Source organism: Mastigoproctus giganteus, chromosome 6, assembly GCF_048544385.1.
Source record: "Mastigoproctus giganteus isolate SK-2022 chromosome 6, ASM4854438v1, whole genome shotgun sequence".
Lineage (NCBI taxonomy): Eukaryota > Metazoa > Arthropoda > Arachnida > Uropygi > Thelyphonidae > Mastigoproctus > Mastigoproctus giganteus.
This window is the reverse complement of record NC_143580.1, coordinates 145,766,676-145,787,211: the sequence shown is the minus strand read 5'-3', so window position 1 is coordinate 145,787,211 and position 20,536 is coordinate 145,766,676. Positions and strand designations below refer to the sequence as shown.

Sequence of the window (20,536 nt, the reverse complement as noted above, 5' to 3'; positions counted from 1 at the left end):
TAGTATTTGGTTAGGTTATTTGGTTAGGTTACCTAACCTAACCCGAAATGCATTTCAGTGCACGTGGAAACATTTCGGGAACCCAACCCATATATAACACAAGCGCACTCTCTTCCCCCCCTCCACTACAGCTAGCTGAAGACGAGGAAACTCAAAAGTCGCTCGTGCGCGATTATTAGCTTATATTTTCCTTTCCTTTTTTTCTCTTCATTTAATTTAATTTAATTAGGCAACCATGGAAGGTGCACTTTCCTTTCTTAAAAATTTTTTATAGCCCATAACTTAATTTTAAACCCATAATCCCTGTAAAGTATTAGAATCCTATAACCACTATGTATGTGGTAAAACCCTCCACCAGCTAAGTGGATTACTATGAGGTGAGTGCTGAAAATTAAGCTAAGCTATACATACGATCTAGTTATTACATTACAGCACATAAGGACTCCTTAAAAAATTAAGAATAATATACTGTTAACAAAACTGTGAGTATCTAAATGAACAAAAATATTAATACTTTAAAATATACAGAATTTATTTTGTATATTTTATAGTATTAATATTAGTTCTGTATAATATACACAACCCTATATGTTATACAGGGTTGTGTTATGATGAGTACCATCTGCATGCATCCTTTGAATAACTGAGCTGAAGTCAGTAGGTGACTTTGGTCCATCAACACTTGGAAACAACATATGAAAGTGGTTCAAGCAGTTTTAGAGGCCTAATTGGCCCCCAACAAGTCCTGATCTCATACACCACTTGACTTCTTATGGAACTGTGTGTAGAACATTATCTACAGAGAAAAGATTGGTGATAACATTGATTTTAAAGAAGCTATCACTACAGGAGTTGAACAAAAAATTTTATCAAATAGATAAACAGATCAATTTAAAAAATAGTATAATATTCCATAAGAACCTTTTTTAATTCCCTACAACATCCATTATTCATTTCTGAAAACACTATTGGCTCCACAACAGTCATCATCCCAGCCAAACTTTACTGAATGCTAGTGATTACATAACAAAATGAAAACAGTGAATTGGGGAATATTTAGAATTTCAGGGATTGCGTTTATGTGAAGTATGTTTATTTTTCCAGATTTCAAGTTCTTGGATTATAGCTGGTGTCAGTATATGTGAAACTTTTACTTGTGGGGTTATATTCAGGCCAAAATTCCAAAGAGATAAATGTAAAGAGATATTATTGGCAAAGGGAAGAACTCTTGCTTTTTGAAGGTGACTACATTTGTCTCAGACAGTTTTTAAATTCTGTGTATTAAAGGGGGACAAGGGGGACCAACTGATGAAGTCACCAACAGCAAATTCTAAATGGAAAGCATTCAGGGATGTAATTATAGAAGCTGCTGTGTTTTTTATACCAATTAAGACATATTCTTCAAGACTTAGATCTAAATGGATGTCAGATGTACTGATGGGACTTGCGTCAGAGAAGAAGAATGTGGAATGCATATAAATTATCAGGTGATACCAGGTGTAGTTTATATCTACACCTGAAATCAGGTGTAGATATAAACTAATCTGCAGCCAAGAGATCCTTCTCAAGTTATTGATAAACTGAATGTGTATTTTACATCTATATTCACACATAAGAAATTCTTTAGGGAAGGTAAATGCCAGAAGTTTAACAAATTATAACAGGAACTAAATTATTTTGTGATAATTTAATGATTATTGTGATTGTTTATTGATTTTGTGATTATTTTGGAACTAAATTATTTTGTGAGAGGAATGTGAAAAAGAAATTGTTGAAGGTAATATAAAAAAGTACCTGGATCTATCCAGTAAAAGGAAGCAGCAACAGAGGCAAGCAAAGATGGGATCTATCCAGTTACATTAAAGGAAGCAGCAAAGGAGGCAAGCAAACTTTTAGCCATAATCATGAGAGCATTTTTGGATTCAAGGGAGGTCCCTGTGAACTGGAGATGTGTAAATATATTCCCAATTCACAATGGGGGGAGGTGACAAGAGTTATTACAGACTTGTTAGCTTCTGTTAACAATAATGGAGTCACGAGCTAACAATAATGGAGTCACTGATTAAAGAAGTAATGTAGATTACTACTTTCTACCATCTAGATAGGAATGCATGTGTACGACCAATCCTAGCATGGATTTGTTAAGGAGTGGTCTTGTCTGATGAATCTGATTGGATACTATGACACAGTAACAGAGGAACTAGATGCAAAAAATAATTTTGACATATATTTAGATTTGAGAAATGGCTATGATAATGTTGCATGTAAAAGACTGCTTTACAAATTGGAGCAATCTGGCTTTAAGGGCAAGTTGCCACTATGGATAAAGGTATATGGGTATAGTTGAGCAGGGGAAGACAAAGAGTTGTTATCAATGGGCACTGCTCTTTATGCACAAATGTTATCAATGGAGTCCTCCATGACTCAGTCCTGGGCCCATTGTTGTTTTCAATATTTTTTACTGATATTGATGAAGGCATATCAGGCCTAATGTCTAAGTTTGCAGATGATATGAAGATGATTAATGACAGTAATCAAGGTATGTTACTGCGACGAGATCTAGATGAATTAAGCAGATGAGCTGAGAACTGATAATTGAAATTTAATATTGACAAATGCAAGCTACTTCATATGGGTAGCAGTAATCCAGATTAACATATCAACTGTGTGTACCACACTCAGCATTGTGGAGAATGAAAAATATCTGGGGGTAATTGTACAGTTGGATATGAAGTTCTCTGAATAAACTGGACAGGCTAGCAGACAGCTTATGGGATTTTGTCAATGATATACAAGAATTTTAACAGTGGGGAAAATGAGGTGATTATCCCTTTGTATAGGGCAATGGGTTAGGACACGTACAGGTCTGGAAGCTTTATTTTGTGGTGCCTCCGTAGCCAGGTGGGAAGGAGCAGCAGTGCATAGCACACCCTTCTTGATTATACTGGGGTTCGAGCCCATCACCACCAAATACGGAGGATGCGGAAAGGTCAGGAAATGACCACCGCATATCCCGGAGCAATATGGCCTTAGTTGCTAATGCTCCTAAAAACCAAATAACAAACAACAAACAACAGGCTTTATTTTAGAATCTGTTGGAGCTGGTTCAGAGAAGAGCAACAAGATTGGTGAGGGGAACAAAAGGGTGCTCTTACCATGAAAGGCTTCAGTTCTACAAATTGTAGTGGCTGGAGACTAAGCTCCTGCAAGGAGGATTGATTAAGGTGTTTAAGACTCTGAGTGGATTAAGTATGCTCAGTGTTAATGGAATCCTTCCTCTTGCTCAGACTACATAAATTGTAATTAATTAAGGATAGTTGTTAGGATAGATGTGCAGGAATTTACCTCAGCCAGTGGGTAGTTGATTGTTGAATATGCTTCCATCTGGTGTTGTAGAAGGTGAATTAGATTTATTCAAGGTAGAACCTTGAAGAAATCCAAGGTTAAACTAGACAAACTGTTAGAAGGGATGAGCAGATAATATGGGAAGGTTCTTTTTTTTTTTTCGGCTGATGCATATAGCCTTGCTTCCTTGCATCATTTTCTGCTACTAATACTAATGTGGTAGAAATTCAAGACCTCTCTTCAGCCTATCTGTGGTGTGGAAATTCACCATCAAACTTGCCCTTTCATGAGGTGTTAATGTGGTGAAATATAGCTTATTTATATTCCTCATCCCCCATAACGAAAGGTGGGTGCAATGTATAACTTGGGCATGTTAAGATACACTGCACCATAAGTCAACCAAATTCATGGCCTTGTTCACATGGATGTTTAGGTGTCTGGGAACCAGCTCACACAATGATGACAGTTTAGAGTACCATCAATCATAAAGGTGGCTTCATCTGACCAACAGATAAAGTCCATGATCTGTTCATTCTCATTCGTTTTCTGTTGAAATCACTCATAAAACTCCATACACTAATCAGGATTGTTTTCAGTCATGTAGTGCACAATTTTCACTAAGCAGATCCCAGTATTCAATTTCATTTTCCCTGCTGCTGTCAGTCTCAGTGACAGACCACAGCAACACTTTCTACCTTCATTGAGGTCCTTTGCCTCACAGAATGTCCTTTGTGTATATCTTGTGTGTGGCATGCAAGATTCTCTGTCTTTGAAACTGTCCACAAAGGTTTTTCAATTAGGAAGAACTCAGCCTATAAACAACCTGAATTTAAACATCAAAAGCAACAAATGTTACCGCTGAGAGTTCTACTAAGAACTAAGAAGCGTGAAAATGATACTAATCATTGCCTGTGATTGCGAAGGTACCATAGTTAATTTTCTGCCAAGCAGTATTGCTCATTCCTTCAGCCCCATTTGTATCAAAAGCAGACATATATTAAACTTTACCCATTATCTTGCATGACAGTGCACAGTGGAACTAGGAAACATTGCAGACCCCTGATATTGTCTGAAATTAGATAAAATAGATCTTTAATATAAAGAATTGCTCATTATTTAAGCATATGTATGAAATAGCTGTCATTCATATATGTATGTAGCCAATGTGTCCTTCTACACTTGAAAAACCCTCACAAAACACTTTCCAGGGTTTTGTGAGCCATTTCTCAAAATGAAAGAATTTTACTGAAGTTAACAATTTGAAAGTCTTATATGCTGTAGATAGATGGGTTCTATTTCAGACATCAATAAAAATTGCACCACAAATGGAATTTGCCATGGATGTAGACTATTACCACTGTCGTCTCCATTATGGAGATGAAAGTGATAATAGTTCCGAAATGTATTTCATGTACTGAGTATTTACTAAAAAACATGAAAGAAGGCATTTTTATCTATATTCATATTTTTATATGAGATATATTACATGAGTAAAATCTTTTGCAGGCTAAGTGTAATCTACGACACCCACCAGGAAATGAAATTTATAGAAAAGGCCCCATTTCATTCTTTGAAATTGATGGTAGGAAAAATAAGGTAATTTTCTAATTGAAATTTATAAATTTAGATTCTTTCATTTAATCTGAAAGAAATTATGTTATTTATGCAAACAAAATATGCTTTTTCAAAGTAAAAGGTGTTATCTACAGTTATAAAGCATAGAATATTGTACTTCCCATAACCACTAAGATATAATTACAGTTATAATGTCTCTTATATATAAGTTCATGGACCATCACATATTTACAGGATGAGGGTTGAAAGAAACAGAAAACCTCCTGGGGAACCTTTGAACTGAGACTGACTTAACTTTATCCAGCCTGTAAAAGTACTTCCAACTAGTGGCAAGTATCAAACACAGGCCTTTCCAATGGATGATAAATGATAAAGTCACTATACTATCAAACAAGATGGTGATTTACTTCTCCAAGAAAATAAAGACTTTCCCTAGTAACAAGTTGGATTGTCTCTAGCAGTGAATACAACCATAGTGCGTGTCTGGAATTAGCTGTCTTAATTGCTTGTAGATGCTCAAGGATAGTTGACTACTTGATCAACAACATTTGGTATTGTGGCTCTTGGAAATGTATTTTGTGATACATTATTTTATCCTAATGATAAAAGATGAAAGATATACATGCAATAAAAGATATACAATAATGACAAAATATATACAGTGGTTGTTGCTTATTGTAATCACTTTGGAGTACAGCTTAATTGATAACAATAACTGATGAAACAAGAATGCATTTGATCAGTACTGTTTATTGATGAAGATGAAGAAATGTGTACATAAAAATGTGTATGTGGAGAGAAAAAAAAATTACAATCAAGAAATACAAGGTGTTGCTATTAAATAACAAGAACTCTTGCAATAAAATAACAAGAACTCTTGCAATAAAATAAATATAATGAAATATTTTGTACCTTACAAGTTATTTTCCAAAATAATTGCCATGGGCCTGCATACACTATTCCATACATTTCTTCCAAACATAGAAACATTTCTGGAAGTCATCTTATGTAAGCCCTTTTAACAGTTTGGTTGTTTTTTTTCTGAATGTCTTCAACGAACTGAAAAGGTTCCCTTATGTACACATTTCAGTTTAGGAAGAGAAGAAAGTCACAAGAGGCTAGGTCTAGTGACTACAATGCATGTTCACACACAGGGATTTGTTTTTTGGTGAGAAACTGGTGAACAGAGAGTGCATTATGTGATGGAGCATCCAACCATCCTTCCACAATTCAGGTCTCTATGAATTTTTCACATCGCCTTATCAAAACTTTAATATAGTATGTTTGATTGGCAGTCTGATTTGGTGGGACAATTCAGCCATAATAATTTCCTTAATATCAGAGAAAACAAGAAGCATGGTTTTCATTTTTGATTTTGACGTTCTTGCTTTTTGTGATCTGGAGGATCGTTTTCTCTTCCATTGCATTGACTGTCTTTTAGTTTCTGAATCATACTGGAACGGCAAACTTTCATCTCAAGTCATTATATTACTCAGAAAGTCTGGATCCTCTTCAGATTTTTTCAAAACATCTTCACAAACTTCAAGTCTTCTCATTCTTTGATCTTGTTCAAAATTTTTGGCACCATCTTGGCACACACTTTCCTGATGCCTAAATTTTCAGTAAAAATTTGTCTACCTGTTTCTTTGTCCATATTGAGTTCTGTGCAACCATTCTAATGCTTGAACAATGACCACTTCTAATCACTGTCCTTAGCCAGTCCATATTTTCATCAGTTTTAATGAATACCTGACGGCCTGGTTGTTCATTGTCTTCTACATTTTTTCTCTCTCTCTCTCTCTCTCTCTCTCTCTCTCTCTCTCTCTCTCTCTCTCTCTCTCTCTCTCTCTCTCTCTCTTCTAAAAATCTTTTAGTTTCAAAGCGGGATAAACAAAAATTGGATCTCTTTCATTGACAGATTGTCTTACTGAGATGTATAGGGAAAGATTAGGATAATTCTATTCTATGTACTCTGTTATTCTGCAAATATTTGGGTTTTATTTCAGATTTTGGAGATATATTAGGGTATAATAGAAAAATTGTTTGTCCTAAGTTCCAAACAATTTAATACAACCAAACACGGAAAAATTTGAATGTGTATTATAATCACAGTAAACACCACTGCAGCAACTAAAAGTGCTGGTACTCTCCTTTATTTTGTGAGTTAAACAGCTCTGTAAATAGCTTCAATATTGAGGGAACAGATGGTGATACAATCTGCTTCCTCAACTGTTTGTTAATCAAAGATGAATTTTAAATATTTGTGTATGAGTTAAATAAGATTACACTGCTTGTTACCACAGTTTTAGACATATGCAATATAAATATTTAGAATATAAATAAAAAATAATTTAGATAAGGCCTCCGTAGCTGAGTGGTCAGGAGCGATAGTGTAATAGCACATGCTCTTTGAATAGACCGGTTCAAGCTCCTCTGCTAAATACGGTTGATCTGCCCACTTGACAGTGGCTGCATATTTATTTTTATTTTATTTTTTTATATATAAATATAAATACGCAGATATAAATAAAACAGGACTGTGATAAATGAATTAGAAATTTCAGCACACAACATGCATCATTATGCACAATGCATAATGAATGAAAGAGTTCACAATTGGCTACTGTGGTGCTTTGATATGTGCAACAGTGTATAATAATGATTTTTTTTAATTTTTAATCACTGTTAGTTGTATGCAAATGCATTAAAAACACCTGTTTATTTTATCATATCTGCTATAAACGTATGTTATGGTTTGTGTATGAATTGAGATATTCACTCACTGTGTGAAATGAAATTCTAATGTTTTCTTGTACTAGTTGCATAATTCTGTCTTTACTTTTCATTCGTTAGAGATGACATCTACAGGCTCCATACTTCTGTTTTAAAAATAAGAAAAATAAATAAAATAAAATGAACTTTATCTAAGTATAGTTGAAATTCACTGTACCACTGAATGTCATTCAGAGTAACTAATAATAATAGAAACCTGTACTATGTCAATCAGTTATTTCCCAGAATATGAACAACTTCTTGCACAGCTTAGTTCAATTGGTAATATAAATTTAGTGTGATTTCAATATATGAAACTGTTCAGTACTTCAGTTAAGAGTGAAATATAAATGTTGTTCAGCCAATGACACCAGAAACACCAGTTTTAGTATAGTATAGCTCACCTTCTATTTTACAGTGTCATCATTATAGGTGATTTTATGATTTTTGTGCTAGTTAAGACAACTGTCTTGTCCTGTCTTTATATTTCCATTTCCTGCTCTCGCTTTCATATATGGTTTTCTTAGAAATGGTATCCTCTCTGTGGTCGTTGAATTTAGTGAAGAGAATTAAGTTTATTTTTTGAATGGGCACATAATCTGCCTTTAATTTTGAGATGTTTTATTATTAGTGTTAATAAAGGCAAATTGGTGCTCGAATGCCAGACTTATTTACCATTAACCTAAAAAAAAAAAAAAGAAAGGAAGGGAAAAAAACCACATTGTTTCTTTCTTCCAAGGCATCTTTCCAATCCTTCCTTAAAACTTACATTAAATGTCTACAACTATCCATCCTTAATAAATAACCTCTATTTTGTGCCACCTGAAAAACAATAAAAAGATAACTCTATTATTCAATTTATACAAGTCTTCAAAGTTTTAAATACCTAAACAGAGTCCCACTGTAGGTCTTGTATCAAGTCTTTGCACCCAACAAAACTGAAGTCTCTCTCTTTTTCCCCCTCTCTGAGTGCTTCTTTATGTTGATAACTGACCTTATTACACTGTGGTGCACCTTTTCCATCATATCTATGTCCCTTCCAAAATAGGGATTCCGAACCTGAATATGATACTAATGGAGTAGTCTAACAAAAACTTTATGTAATGTAATAATTACCTCTTTGTCCTTAGAAATAGGCGAATTCTTATACATCACAGATAAGAACTCTTCTGTTAGGGACAAAGGATTCTTATACATCATAAAAAAAAAAAAAAAAAATCAAGTGCTGACAAGAGCAGACAAGATACCTTGTCTGCACTGTAGAGAGAGCTTTGTGTTAGATTAAACTTATACTCCTAAGGTCAGAGTTATTACAGAGTAGGTTTACAACTTTATACACTTAAGGTAGTTTGCATCTATAGTGAATTTAAAAAAATATCATCTTAGGAAGATAGCTGGGAAGTTTTATTTATGCAGTTGGCAGTTGTGCTTGTGTCCATCAGAGGCACTGCTTTATCATTAAAATTCACTGATACAGAGAAAGCACAGCATTTTGGTTTCAGGAAACCAAGTCAGCAGCCAAGTGCAAAGATGATTTTGCTCTTCAGAAAATCCTCCCATCTGGCCTGCTGAATACAAATCGTTGAACTTTGTGTGTATGCGATGTGGGTCTCATGCAAAGAAAACAGCAAAACAAAAAAACAGTAAAGCAGGTGAGGCAACCATTTCTCAGATTCCCACTGAACTCAACGGTACATACACACAAACTTTCAAAAAAAATTACATTACTGGGTTTGTTTCTCTTTATATACTCAGGAATTTTCTTCTTCTACAAAGCAGAGGTGGTGACCCTAATAAATGTATTGATTTTCAGCAGGATGGTACACCACTTCATTTTCAGTGTTGGAGAGGGCACATTCATTGGTCTTCATAGTCACCACTTGCCTTCTATCTCTAAAATTTTATGAAAGATGTGGTAATGACAGCTGATAGACTATCATTATCAAGGAATATGAACTGACTACCAAGATCACTACTGCTCACTCCTAAAACTTTACAACTTCAAACAAAAGTTTTAAGTTGTAAAGCTATTTTGTAATAACTGATTCCCTGTTGAAAGCTCAGAATGCATATCTGGAGAAGAGAATCCTTTGTGACTAAGAATTCTGAATAAATCATATACAGTTTGTTGAGTAAACATGTATGTTCCAATTAAAGTAACTTAAACTAGTTTGAGTGGTAACACATTATTCATTGTGACATTCTGACTGGGTGCATCATTCACAGTCTACTGTTTGTTTAAAGTTTCAGAATAATTTAATAGCAAATCAGCTTTCGATGAAACAACTTTCAGCAGAGTATTACTCTGAATAATGTAGAATTAATTACTATTACCCAGATTTAGAATTTTACTATTAGCCAGTATTGTAATTAAATTGCAATTTTTTTCAGGCAGCCAAATAATTTCTCTACCATTTCTCTTCCCATTTGACATTTACATGTTTTAACATGTAAATGTCAAATGGGAAGTGTTCAGGGAGATAATCTTTAACCAGCATACTGCTGATATGCTGGTCAAAATAAAAATAATAATAAAAATATACTAAAATTTTAGAACCTTAATGAACAACCAATTTCAAATAGCATACAATAATACATATGGTGTCTTAAAAATGAGTCTTATTCATATTAAAATACTTTAATAACATATATAATGTATTACATACATTTTGTTTCCTTAGAAAAATTACTCAGAGTATAGTCCATTTTGCTTTCCATCTTAAGAAACCAGCAGTAAGCTCCTATGAGGACAGTGTCCCAGCAATTTTGGTGCTGCTTTTCCATCATGGATATGTCCTAATGAAAACATTCACCTTGCCCTTTACTCCCAGATTTTGAGAGTGTGTGTGTGGTGGTGGGGGGGGGGGAATTGAAATGCAGGGGAAGAAAATAAATTTTCAAAGATATTTGGCAGCCAATATCTTTATAACAATATTGCAGAGATTATTATTATTATTATTATTAGGCATATGGTGCAAGGAAGCCTGAGGCTTATGCTGCACCAGCCAAAAAAAGAAAAAAAAATCCCAAGTTACCCTGAGAGAGAGAAAAGTAGAAAATAATCACCAGGAAAGAGAAGAATGATGATATCCAGCTCAGGGCCCTGGGTTTGCCAAGCCCATACTCACCAAATGTGAGCCCCTGGGGTCATGATTATCTTTCTTTTTTTTTTTCCTTTTTTTTTTTTTTTTTTTTCCTCCAAGAAATCCATGCATAACTCCTTTAAATAATTGCTAAGCCGATAGTTCAGTATCCTATAGCTTTATTTAAAATACATTATTATCTTTGAGGAGTGAAAATTCCTTCTTTCATTTTTGTTTGCATCTGTTAAATTAGAAAACTTCCCTTAAGTGGCAGAATTCACTTCTTTCTTTACTTCAGAGCCTTAACAGAATTTTTTATTAATCCAGGCTTTATATGCAAAAGTGGAAACAGGACCTTTTTTAATTCAACCAGTGGAGCATATTTTATATTACTCCCCCCCCCCCCGGTAAAAATTCCTCCACCTTTTCCGACTGCTGCTATATAATGTTTTTCTGTTGCACAACTACCTCACAAACATAGAAAAACAACAGTTTTTGTGAATCCTCCCTGTAGACCAGTGAGTAATCCAATTACCTTAAGATCACCACAGATATTTCAAGCAAAGTTATTGTTCTTTATTGCATTCAGAGTCTTGACTTACTTTCATATTATTCTTTCAAGCCAGCCAACAGCTTGAAGTGAAGGAACTGATGGGAGTGCATTTCCATTATGCAGCAGAACTTCTAATTTTGAGGCATCAATAAATATATGCCATTTATTAATATTGTGTTCAATGTCCAGTTTGTTCAGAAGGCCACTAATATCTTTACAGAAACATATACCATCTTCCATAACAACAGATTTTGAAAATGCTTTGGACATTTTCAACATACCGTAATTTTATGATATGATATACTTAAATTACGTTTATGATATTATGAAATCTGCACTCAGACTGATGGTCCCAAGACAGGTGTATCTGCATGGAGAAAGCAACATGACGCCATGGCACCTGGATGCACAGTGTTCAGTGGGCCAGAGGCATTGGTCTTATGGTTTGGGGACTGTTTTCATGGTATACCCTGGGTCCTCTGATCACTGTTAATCAACAGCTCAGTGGGAATGCCTACCTTCTTTTGTCAACTGAATACCCCTTCATGATGACATGTATTGAGACAACTGTGGCATCTTCCAACAAGACAGTGTACCACGCACAAGGCCCATCAGGTTGGTCACTGGTTTCAGGAACACGACAATGAATTCTCCTTCCTCCCATGGCTGCCCAACTCAGCCGATCTCAACCGAATTGAGCATATTTAGTACCTGCTGGAAAAAGGACATTTGATAATACGATCATCCACCTGACACAATGTGCCAGCCTTAGTGTACACATTTTGTAACACATGGGTAGCTCTACTGCATGTTACCCATGCTAAGATGTGTATTATGGGTAAAAAGTTCCCTACAAAGTATTAGGTAGGTGTTGGTAATGCAAGGCCAATTCAGTGTATATAGGAATATCTAGTTTAAGTAAGACTAAATGCAACTGGGCATAATATTTTTAAGTGTTATAATTATCTATATAAATATCTATAATAATTATCTATATGGTGTAAAAACACCATAGACAACTCTTAAAGGAAGAACTATAATAGTAGTGTAATGGGCATCATTTCAACTGCATCCTTCACAGTGAGTTACCATGTGTTGTGAGTTCACCAGTGAGTTCACAGTGAGTTACCTTGAATAAGTAACGCTTCACTAATAGAGAAGACTATTGTTACTTATTCTCAGTGGGCACCACCACCACCCAGATGGCACCATTTCAAGGCTTATTGGCCTTTCATCGGTGGGTGGGCAGGCACCCTGATTTTGCAAACATGACAACCCAGTTGTGAAGGTAATCCCACAATATGAGAGATGTCAGAAGGTGTATGTGATAAAGTTTAAGTAAGACTAAATGCAACTGGGCATAATATTTTTAAGAGTTATAATTATCTGTATAATATCGGTGTAAAAACACCATAGACAACTCTTAAAGGAAGAACTACAATAGTAATGTAAAGGGCATCATTTCAACTGTATCTCATATTGTGCTCATCCTTTACAATGAGTTATCATGTGTTGCACTACCTCGAATAAGTAATGCTGCACTGAGAATAAGTAACAATAGCCTTCTCTATTAGTGAAGCATTACTTATTTGAGGTAGTGCAACGCATTGTAACTGGTTGTGAAGGATGAGCACAATATGAGATACAGTTGAAATGATGCCCTTTACACTGCTATTGTAGTTCTTCCTTTAAGAGTTGTCTATGGGTTTTTACACCGATATTATAAAGGAATATCTATCTATATATATAGACAGATATTCCTGATTCTCTAATTCTTCATATATATATATATATATACTGGTTAATTGAATAAATTTTGCTGTATTACGTTTAATTGATTAAATTGCTTCGGTTTGGTCGATTTTTCTTTTATTGTTATTTATCTACTATCTGTATGGGTATTTAGGTGTAACGGGAACAGGAGATCCAGTTAGCCTGTGCAGTCTAACTTCTTCCTGGGGGTCTGTACATGTAATGGTAAATAATAATAATAATGATAATAATAAATGAAGTTAATATTTTGTATTTCAAACAAACATCAAATAAACAACAAATAAATCAATGTTAACTAACATTCTTTTACCTGGTCATCTATCTGCTACTTTGTCGTGGGCTTTGAGCAGGTCGATAGCCAGATTAAAGGAATGTCTCCTACCTACCCGTTTCTGTTATCCCTTTATCAGTTTTGCCTTTTTAGTGATACTTTTGTACATAATTACTTAATTTTGGATAACTTTAATTAATTGATTTTAGATAACTTTAATTAATTGATTTTAGATAATCTTTAATAAATTGATTTTAGATAATCTTTGATTAATTAATTTTGGTAAACTTTTTTTTATATTGATTTTAGACAATCTAATTATAAATTTAGAAATATTTTTAATCTTAGAATCGGAATCAGCAAACTGGTATAGGTGATACAAAGCCCAACGGGTGAGTATCTGGATAAGTGAGGAGGTTTTTACTTACAGTCAGTTGTCCTGTGGTGGTCTGTCGGAAAAAGGGGGGGGGGGTTAGTCCCCTTCTCTGTTTGTTTTATTGACCGATCAGTTTTTAGTGCGCAGATGCGCCTATTGTTGGTTATGGCGTGATGTCGATATTGCTGTAGGGCGGTATATTTGCAAGTCATAAGAGGGTTGATTTTTACGTATTGTTGGGGGTGGGGGCTGAGGTTGGGGGAATTCTTCCGCGTTGAAATGATATGTTTTTCGTATATATTAGAAAATTACGTGGTGATTATTATTGATGATGAGGTTTTGAAGAAAAGGATGTTATTATGATTTAAGGATGTTGTCCATTTGCATTTTTTCATGAATTTGTATTTACATGATTTTCCATTGTTATTTACATGAAGTTTGTTATTGCTATCCCTTGGACTGGGCCGGTATAGCTTTTCTAAGGCATAACAGCCCATATTGTCCTAGGAGGTAGCTATTTATGTATATACAGCCTCTTACTAAGTGAATGTTTACCTTGTGTCTCCTTGTGCTGTTTAGTTTTGTTTTTGTATTTTGCTATATTTCCATTTGAGTATTTCTAATTTTTAAAAATTATTATATCGAAAGGGTGGGTTAGTATAGAATGCCGGATTACAATGCGGTCAGAGGACGAGCCTCTTCTGAGCGCAATAAATGCGGGCCTCAATTTAGGTAGTTTTTATCATGCTTTTTAATTTGGTTTTTGGCTACTGATGGTTTATAGCTGTTTTGTGGTGTTTTAAATTATACTATATGGGCAGGTATTCGGTTGATTTTTGATGTTCATATGTATGGGCGCTTTAATGTGGTGTTTGCTGTAGTTGTTGATACCCATTTTTTGGCGAGGGTTTTTATAAGTTTTTTAATTGCCTCCGTTATATTTTCTGTATTATTGCATATGTTTATTAATCTGGTTGTTTGGTTCCTAATTGTGTTTCCTTGTATGTGTTTAGCTATGTTGCTATCCCAGTGGATGAGCTTTATGGCGGGGAAGTTGAAGTAGTCTCTTTTGTCGTAATGTTTAGTGTCGATATTGTCTTTGGTGATATTGATCTGGCTGTCGAGGTAAAATACTTGTAGGTAGGTTGGGTTGGCATTTATTGCCCGGATTTATTGCGCTCAGAAGAGTCTCATCCTCTGACCGCACTGTAATCCAGCATCCTATACTAACCCACCCTTTCGATATAATAATTTTTAAAAATTAGAAATAATCAAGTGGAAATATAGCAAAATACAAAAAACTAAACAGCACAAGGAGACACAAGGTAAACATTCACTTAGTAAGAGGCTGTATATATGTAAATAGCTACCCCTTAGGACAATATGGGCTGTTATGCCTTAGAAAAGCTATACTGGCCCAGTCCAAGGGATAGCAATAACAGACTTCATGTAAATAATAAATTCATGTAAATAACAATGGAAAATCATGTAAATACAAATTCATGAAAAAATGCAAATGGACAACATCCTTAAATCATAAAAACATCCTTTTCTTCAAAACCTCATCATCAATAATAATCACCACGTAATTTTCTAATATATACGAAAAACATATCATTTCAACGCGGAAGAATTCCCCCAACCTCAGCCCCCACCCCCAACAATACGTAAAAATCAATCCTCTTATGACTTGCAAATATACCGCCCTACAGCAATATCGACATCACGCCATAACCAACAATAGGCGCATCTGTGCACTAAAAACCGATCGGTCAATAAACCAAACAGAGAAGGGGACTAACCCCCCCTTTTTCCGACAGACCACCACAGGACAACTGACTGTAAGTAAAAACCTCCTCACTTATCCAGATACTTACCCGTTGGGCTTTGTATCACCTATACCAGTTTGATGATTCCGATTCTAAGATTAAAAATATTTCTAAAATTATAATTTTAGATTGTCTAAAATCAATATAAAAAAAAAGTTTACCAAAATTAATTAATCAAAGATTTACCTAAAATCAATTTATTAAAGATTATCTAAAATCAATTTATTAAAGATTATCTAAAATCAATTAATTAAAGTTATCCAAAATTAAGTAATTATATACAAAAGTATCACTAAAAAGGCAAAACTGATAAAGGGATAACAGAAACGGGTAGGTAAGAGACATTCCTTTAATCTGGCTATCGACCCACTCAAAGCCCCCGACGAAGTAGCGGGTAGATGACCAAGTAAAAGAATGTTAGTTAACATTGATTTATTTGTTGTTTTATTTGATGTTTGTTTGAAATACAAAATATTAACTTAATTTATTATTATCATTATTATTATTATTATTATTTACCATTACATGTACAGACCCCCAAGAAGAAGTTAGACTGCACAAGCTAACTGGATCTCCTGTTCCCGTTACACCTAAATACCCATACAGATAGTAGATAAATAACAGTAAAAGAAAAATAGACCAAACCGAAGCAATTTAATCAATTAACCGTAATACAGCAAAATTTATTCAATTAACCATTATATGTCAAGCACGTATAATGTCTAAGTGATAAAGAAGCAATAATCAAATAGGCTTAAATAAAATAATAATTAAAAAACATAATATATATATGAAGAATTAGAGAATTAAAGTATATGTGTGCATATACATAAACAGAATATGTTGAGTGTACATTATCAAGGACTAGTACCATTCAATATATCCAAATTATAATTAGCTGAAGCTGCCTGTTTCTGATTGTTATCTATCAGTTATAGCTAGTTCTAAAGATTGGCCATAGTGTAAATAGGTAATACATTAAAATTTAAAAGCTTACTGGCAGAATATCCCAACAGATAACATATAGAATAATTATATATAAAAAATAAAAATAAAAGCTAATTGCTAAAATTAGGTGAAGTGAAAGGTAAAATTAGAATAGAATTAGTACCCAGATTGCCGTCAAATTCCTCTAAGGGTTTGTGGGCTATAAAAATTTAGAAATAGAAAGTAAAAGACTTAAATTGAAGAGTTTACAGCATTTGACAGCAGTACTCTGACATAGCAGGAGCATACCATACCATACCATACCATACCATACCATACCATACCATACCATACCATAGAATCCTGGTATATCAGTAAAAAAAGAACTAGAAAAACAGCAATAGAAATAAAAAGAATAGAATACCATACAGGCCAGGTTTAATATAAAACCTTAGGAACTCTTCCCTTTAAGCCTTTTACTCTTAATTTCAAACTTTTTATACCCCATGAAATGTTAGAGCAACTCAGGGCACATCCACATGACATAATCAGTTTTTCTTACTTATCCTTTTTGCAAGTGCATACTTAGATGTATGTAATTTCCAATGTGGGCTATGCGTAGAAAATTCTGTAGATGTATGATATATATGTACATATGTTTTGAAGAGTGTTTCAGTGCAGGGTTAACAAATTGCACGTGTATTTGTAGCTTATTTTGAAACTCTATAGGAACTTGGTGCCATTTATTAATTGAGGTGTCCAAGGAATTGTGGTTGTTTTTATATTTATGATAGTTTTGAAAATCGGCATAAGGAGGATGCAGCCTTTCAACAGAGATCAAGGTGCAGTAGGTTTACTCAGATTGAAATTTGAGAACTGAATCAAGTAATACATACAATAGACTTTCAGAATAATAGCACCTTCAGGGATTGAAGGTGCCATTATAACCATCCATCAGTAAAAGCAATCATTGTATCAGTGCTCATTTTTTCTTTAAAATATTTTGCTTTGGCAATAATCATTGACCCTGATATAACCATATCTTCCAATCATTTTAATAAAAACCACTCATGCTGCATGAGTGGTTTTTATTAAAATGTTATTAAAAACTTTATCTAAGTTTTCTAATTTTGGCTTGTGTAAGCTTTTTCTATTAGCTATCTTATTGTTAGATTCTGAACATGCAGTAAATTCTAAAAGTTTGTGCTTTGAATGTTTAATATCATATAGTGTTGATGATCCAATGTTATATTCTGCCATTGATACACTCCTACTTATGCTCTGTTCTGTTTTCTTTATTATATCAATTTTGTCACTAAACATTAATATTGTTCTTCTTTTCTTCTCTGTATGAGGTTTATTAACTTTAGAAGCCATAGTGAGGGGTGTTTAATTTAAAATAAAGGTAAAAGCGGTATAATCTGTGATATCAATACAGAATTCACTTTCAAAATGGCAAACGTAAAGAAATACATTAATCATGTGACTTGCCGCTTTCTTTTATCAGCACTGCAAGGCTGATAAAAGAAAGTGTATAAACATCCAATCTGAATGTGCCATTAGCTCGAATTTTCCGTTATTTGGGGTGCCGTTATTTTGATAGTTTACTGTATTAAAAAAAGTAACAATATTTTTTACTTTTTTTTTTTTTTTTTAACTCTTTTTGAATGTCTTTTTCACAAAATTTTTGACCTTACTTTTATTTTTAAAAATAATCTCACTTTAAAGTCAAAATAGGAAAAAAATTAATATTTAAAAAAACACTTGCAAGGTACTCAAATCATATGATTTCTATTTTGCATGGTCAAAAAAATGCTACAGTTTTTTGTTTTACATGTTACGATTTTGGTTTAACAATGGTTTAAGAATAACTAAAAAAGTGTGTGTGTCTTGTATTAAAAAGCTATGCAGGTGCCCTATACCTGTTGTTAGCATATTGAGTATGTCGTGCCAGTCATTATTCAACTGTTACGATACACTGAGGTATCAGTCTGCCAGTAATTTTCCTAGCTGTAGCTTCATTTCACTTAAAATATTTTACCCAACAGTCATCTGAAAATCAAACAACTGGGTTTTCTGGAAGCAAAGGATGGTTCAAGATGTTTAAAAAAAGGTATTCATTACATATTGTTAAAGCCAAAGGTGAAGCTGCATCAGCTGATGAGAAGGCAGCTAAACAATTTCCACAAGAGCTAGCTAAAATAATTGTGGAAGGTTCTTATACACCTGATCAAGTTTTTAATGCTGATGAAACGGGTCTGTTCTGGAAGAAAATGCCAGTTAGAACTGGCGCCTCCGTAGCCAGGTGGGAAGGAGCAGCCGTGCGTAGCACACGCTTCTTGATTAGACCGAGGTTCGAGCCCATCACTACCAAATATGGAGGATGCGGAAAGGTCAGAGAATGACCACCGCATATCCCGGAGCAATATGGCCTTAGTTGCTAATGCTCCTAAAAAAACAAAACAAAAAAAAAATGAACCAGTTAGAACTGATTTGTCATGAATTGAAAAAAACAACTGGAGGATTTAAATTGTCCAAAGATTGAATAACATTACTCTTTTGCACCAGCGTATCAGGTGATTATATGATGAAACCTATGATTATCAATCGTGCTTTAAATCCAAGAGCAATGAAAGGCTTGAATAAAAGAAATCTAGCAATTTTATTGGAGTGCCAATAAAAAAAGCATAGGTTACAGTGAAAATATTTAAGGACTGGTTCTACCAATGTTTTGTTCCTGATGCTGAAATATATGTTAAGAAAAAGAATCTGAGCTTCAAAATTCTTTTATTGATAGACAGTGCTCCAGGATGCCATACAGATTTATATAATTAAAAACATTTATATCAGATTTATATGTGAAAATAATTTTGTTACCACCCAACACTACATCACTGATCCAACCACTTCACCGGGGTATTGTTTTTACTTTTAAGTCATACTACATAAAACAAGTATTCCAAAATATTTTGGATGAATTGGATTCTAGCAATACACTTAGTGTCAGCCAAGTTTGGAAAAAATTTACAATTTTAAATTGTGTGAAAATAATAACATTCACAGTTCGTGATATAGGATATATCACATAATCCTATATCACATAATCGTGATATAGGATTATCAACTTTAAAATGCATGCTGGAAAGCTATCTAGCCCAAGGTGGTTTTGAGTGGTAATGATATTCCACCAATAGAGAATGCATATTCTCAGATTATAGATTTGGCATATTAACTGGGTGGTGAAAGACATGATGATTTATTTCCTTCTGAAATTGGAGAGTTGGTGATGGACAAAGAATTTAACAAAGATGATTTGGTAGAAATGGTTATCAATCCTATAACCAGTGACTCTGAAAATTAACCCAGTTCAACACTCGCTATCAGAACGATATGTAAAGGACTCGAAATGGCTAAAAATCTTGAAAATTGTTTACTCGATATTGATCGCAACTTAAGATTTGGAAGGGAATTATGAAACTGTTTAGCTGAATGTGAAAAGATTTATAAGGAATTAAGTAACAATAAAAAACAGACATTGATAACGAATTTTATTGAGCTAATTCTGAGGTAGAGGAAGTTAGCAGCAGTAGTGACGATTGTCAACTGAGAAGGAAGAAGAAGATTGTTTCTATATTAACCAGCAAAGAAAATATGGAATAAACTGTTGTTTTCATACATTTTGAAGGTTTTGCACCTTCATCCTTTTTTTACTATACTCCATTTATTATTCTTAAATTTTTGTTGTGTATCTATACATAAAAATAAAGTGTTAAATTTATTTTAAAAAATACATAAATTACTTAATTGAGTGTTATGGAGCCTATCCCCTCATTTTCTATACAGTCTTGAGTTACACGATTTTCATTTACACGGCACTTCTGCAGAACCAATATACCGTGTAAATCAAGGGTTAGGTATATATATACATAAGTTTTTTTTTTTTTTTTTTTTACAATATTTCAAAAAACTCAAAATGTGGCATACTGTCTGGAAATTCACTCATGAGAGAATTAATGCATGCATAGCTATTGA

The 20,536-nt window shown here is 33.9% G+C and overlaps 1 protein-coding gene across 1 annotated transcript in view; it reads left to right on the top strand.

Annotated features, from left to right (window-relative positions):
- Tip60 (Histone acetyltransferase Tip60) overlaps positions 1-20,536 on the top strand; it is a 228,849-nt gene that overhangs the window by 120,125 nt on the left and 88,188 nt on the right. The window contains exon 8 of the mRNA XM_090376520.1: positions 4,852-4,941. Within this exon, the coding sequence (XP_090232646.1) occupies positions 4,852-4,941 (90 nt within the window). The remainder of the gene's footprint in view (positions 1-4,851; positions 4,942-20,536) is intronic.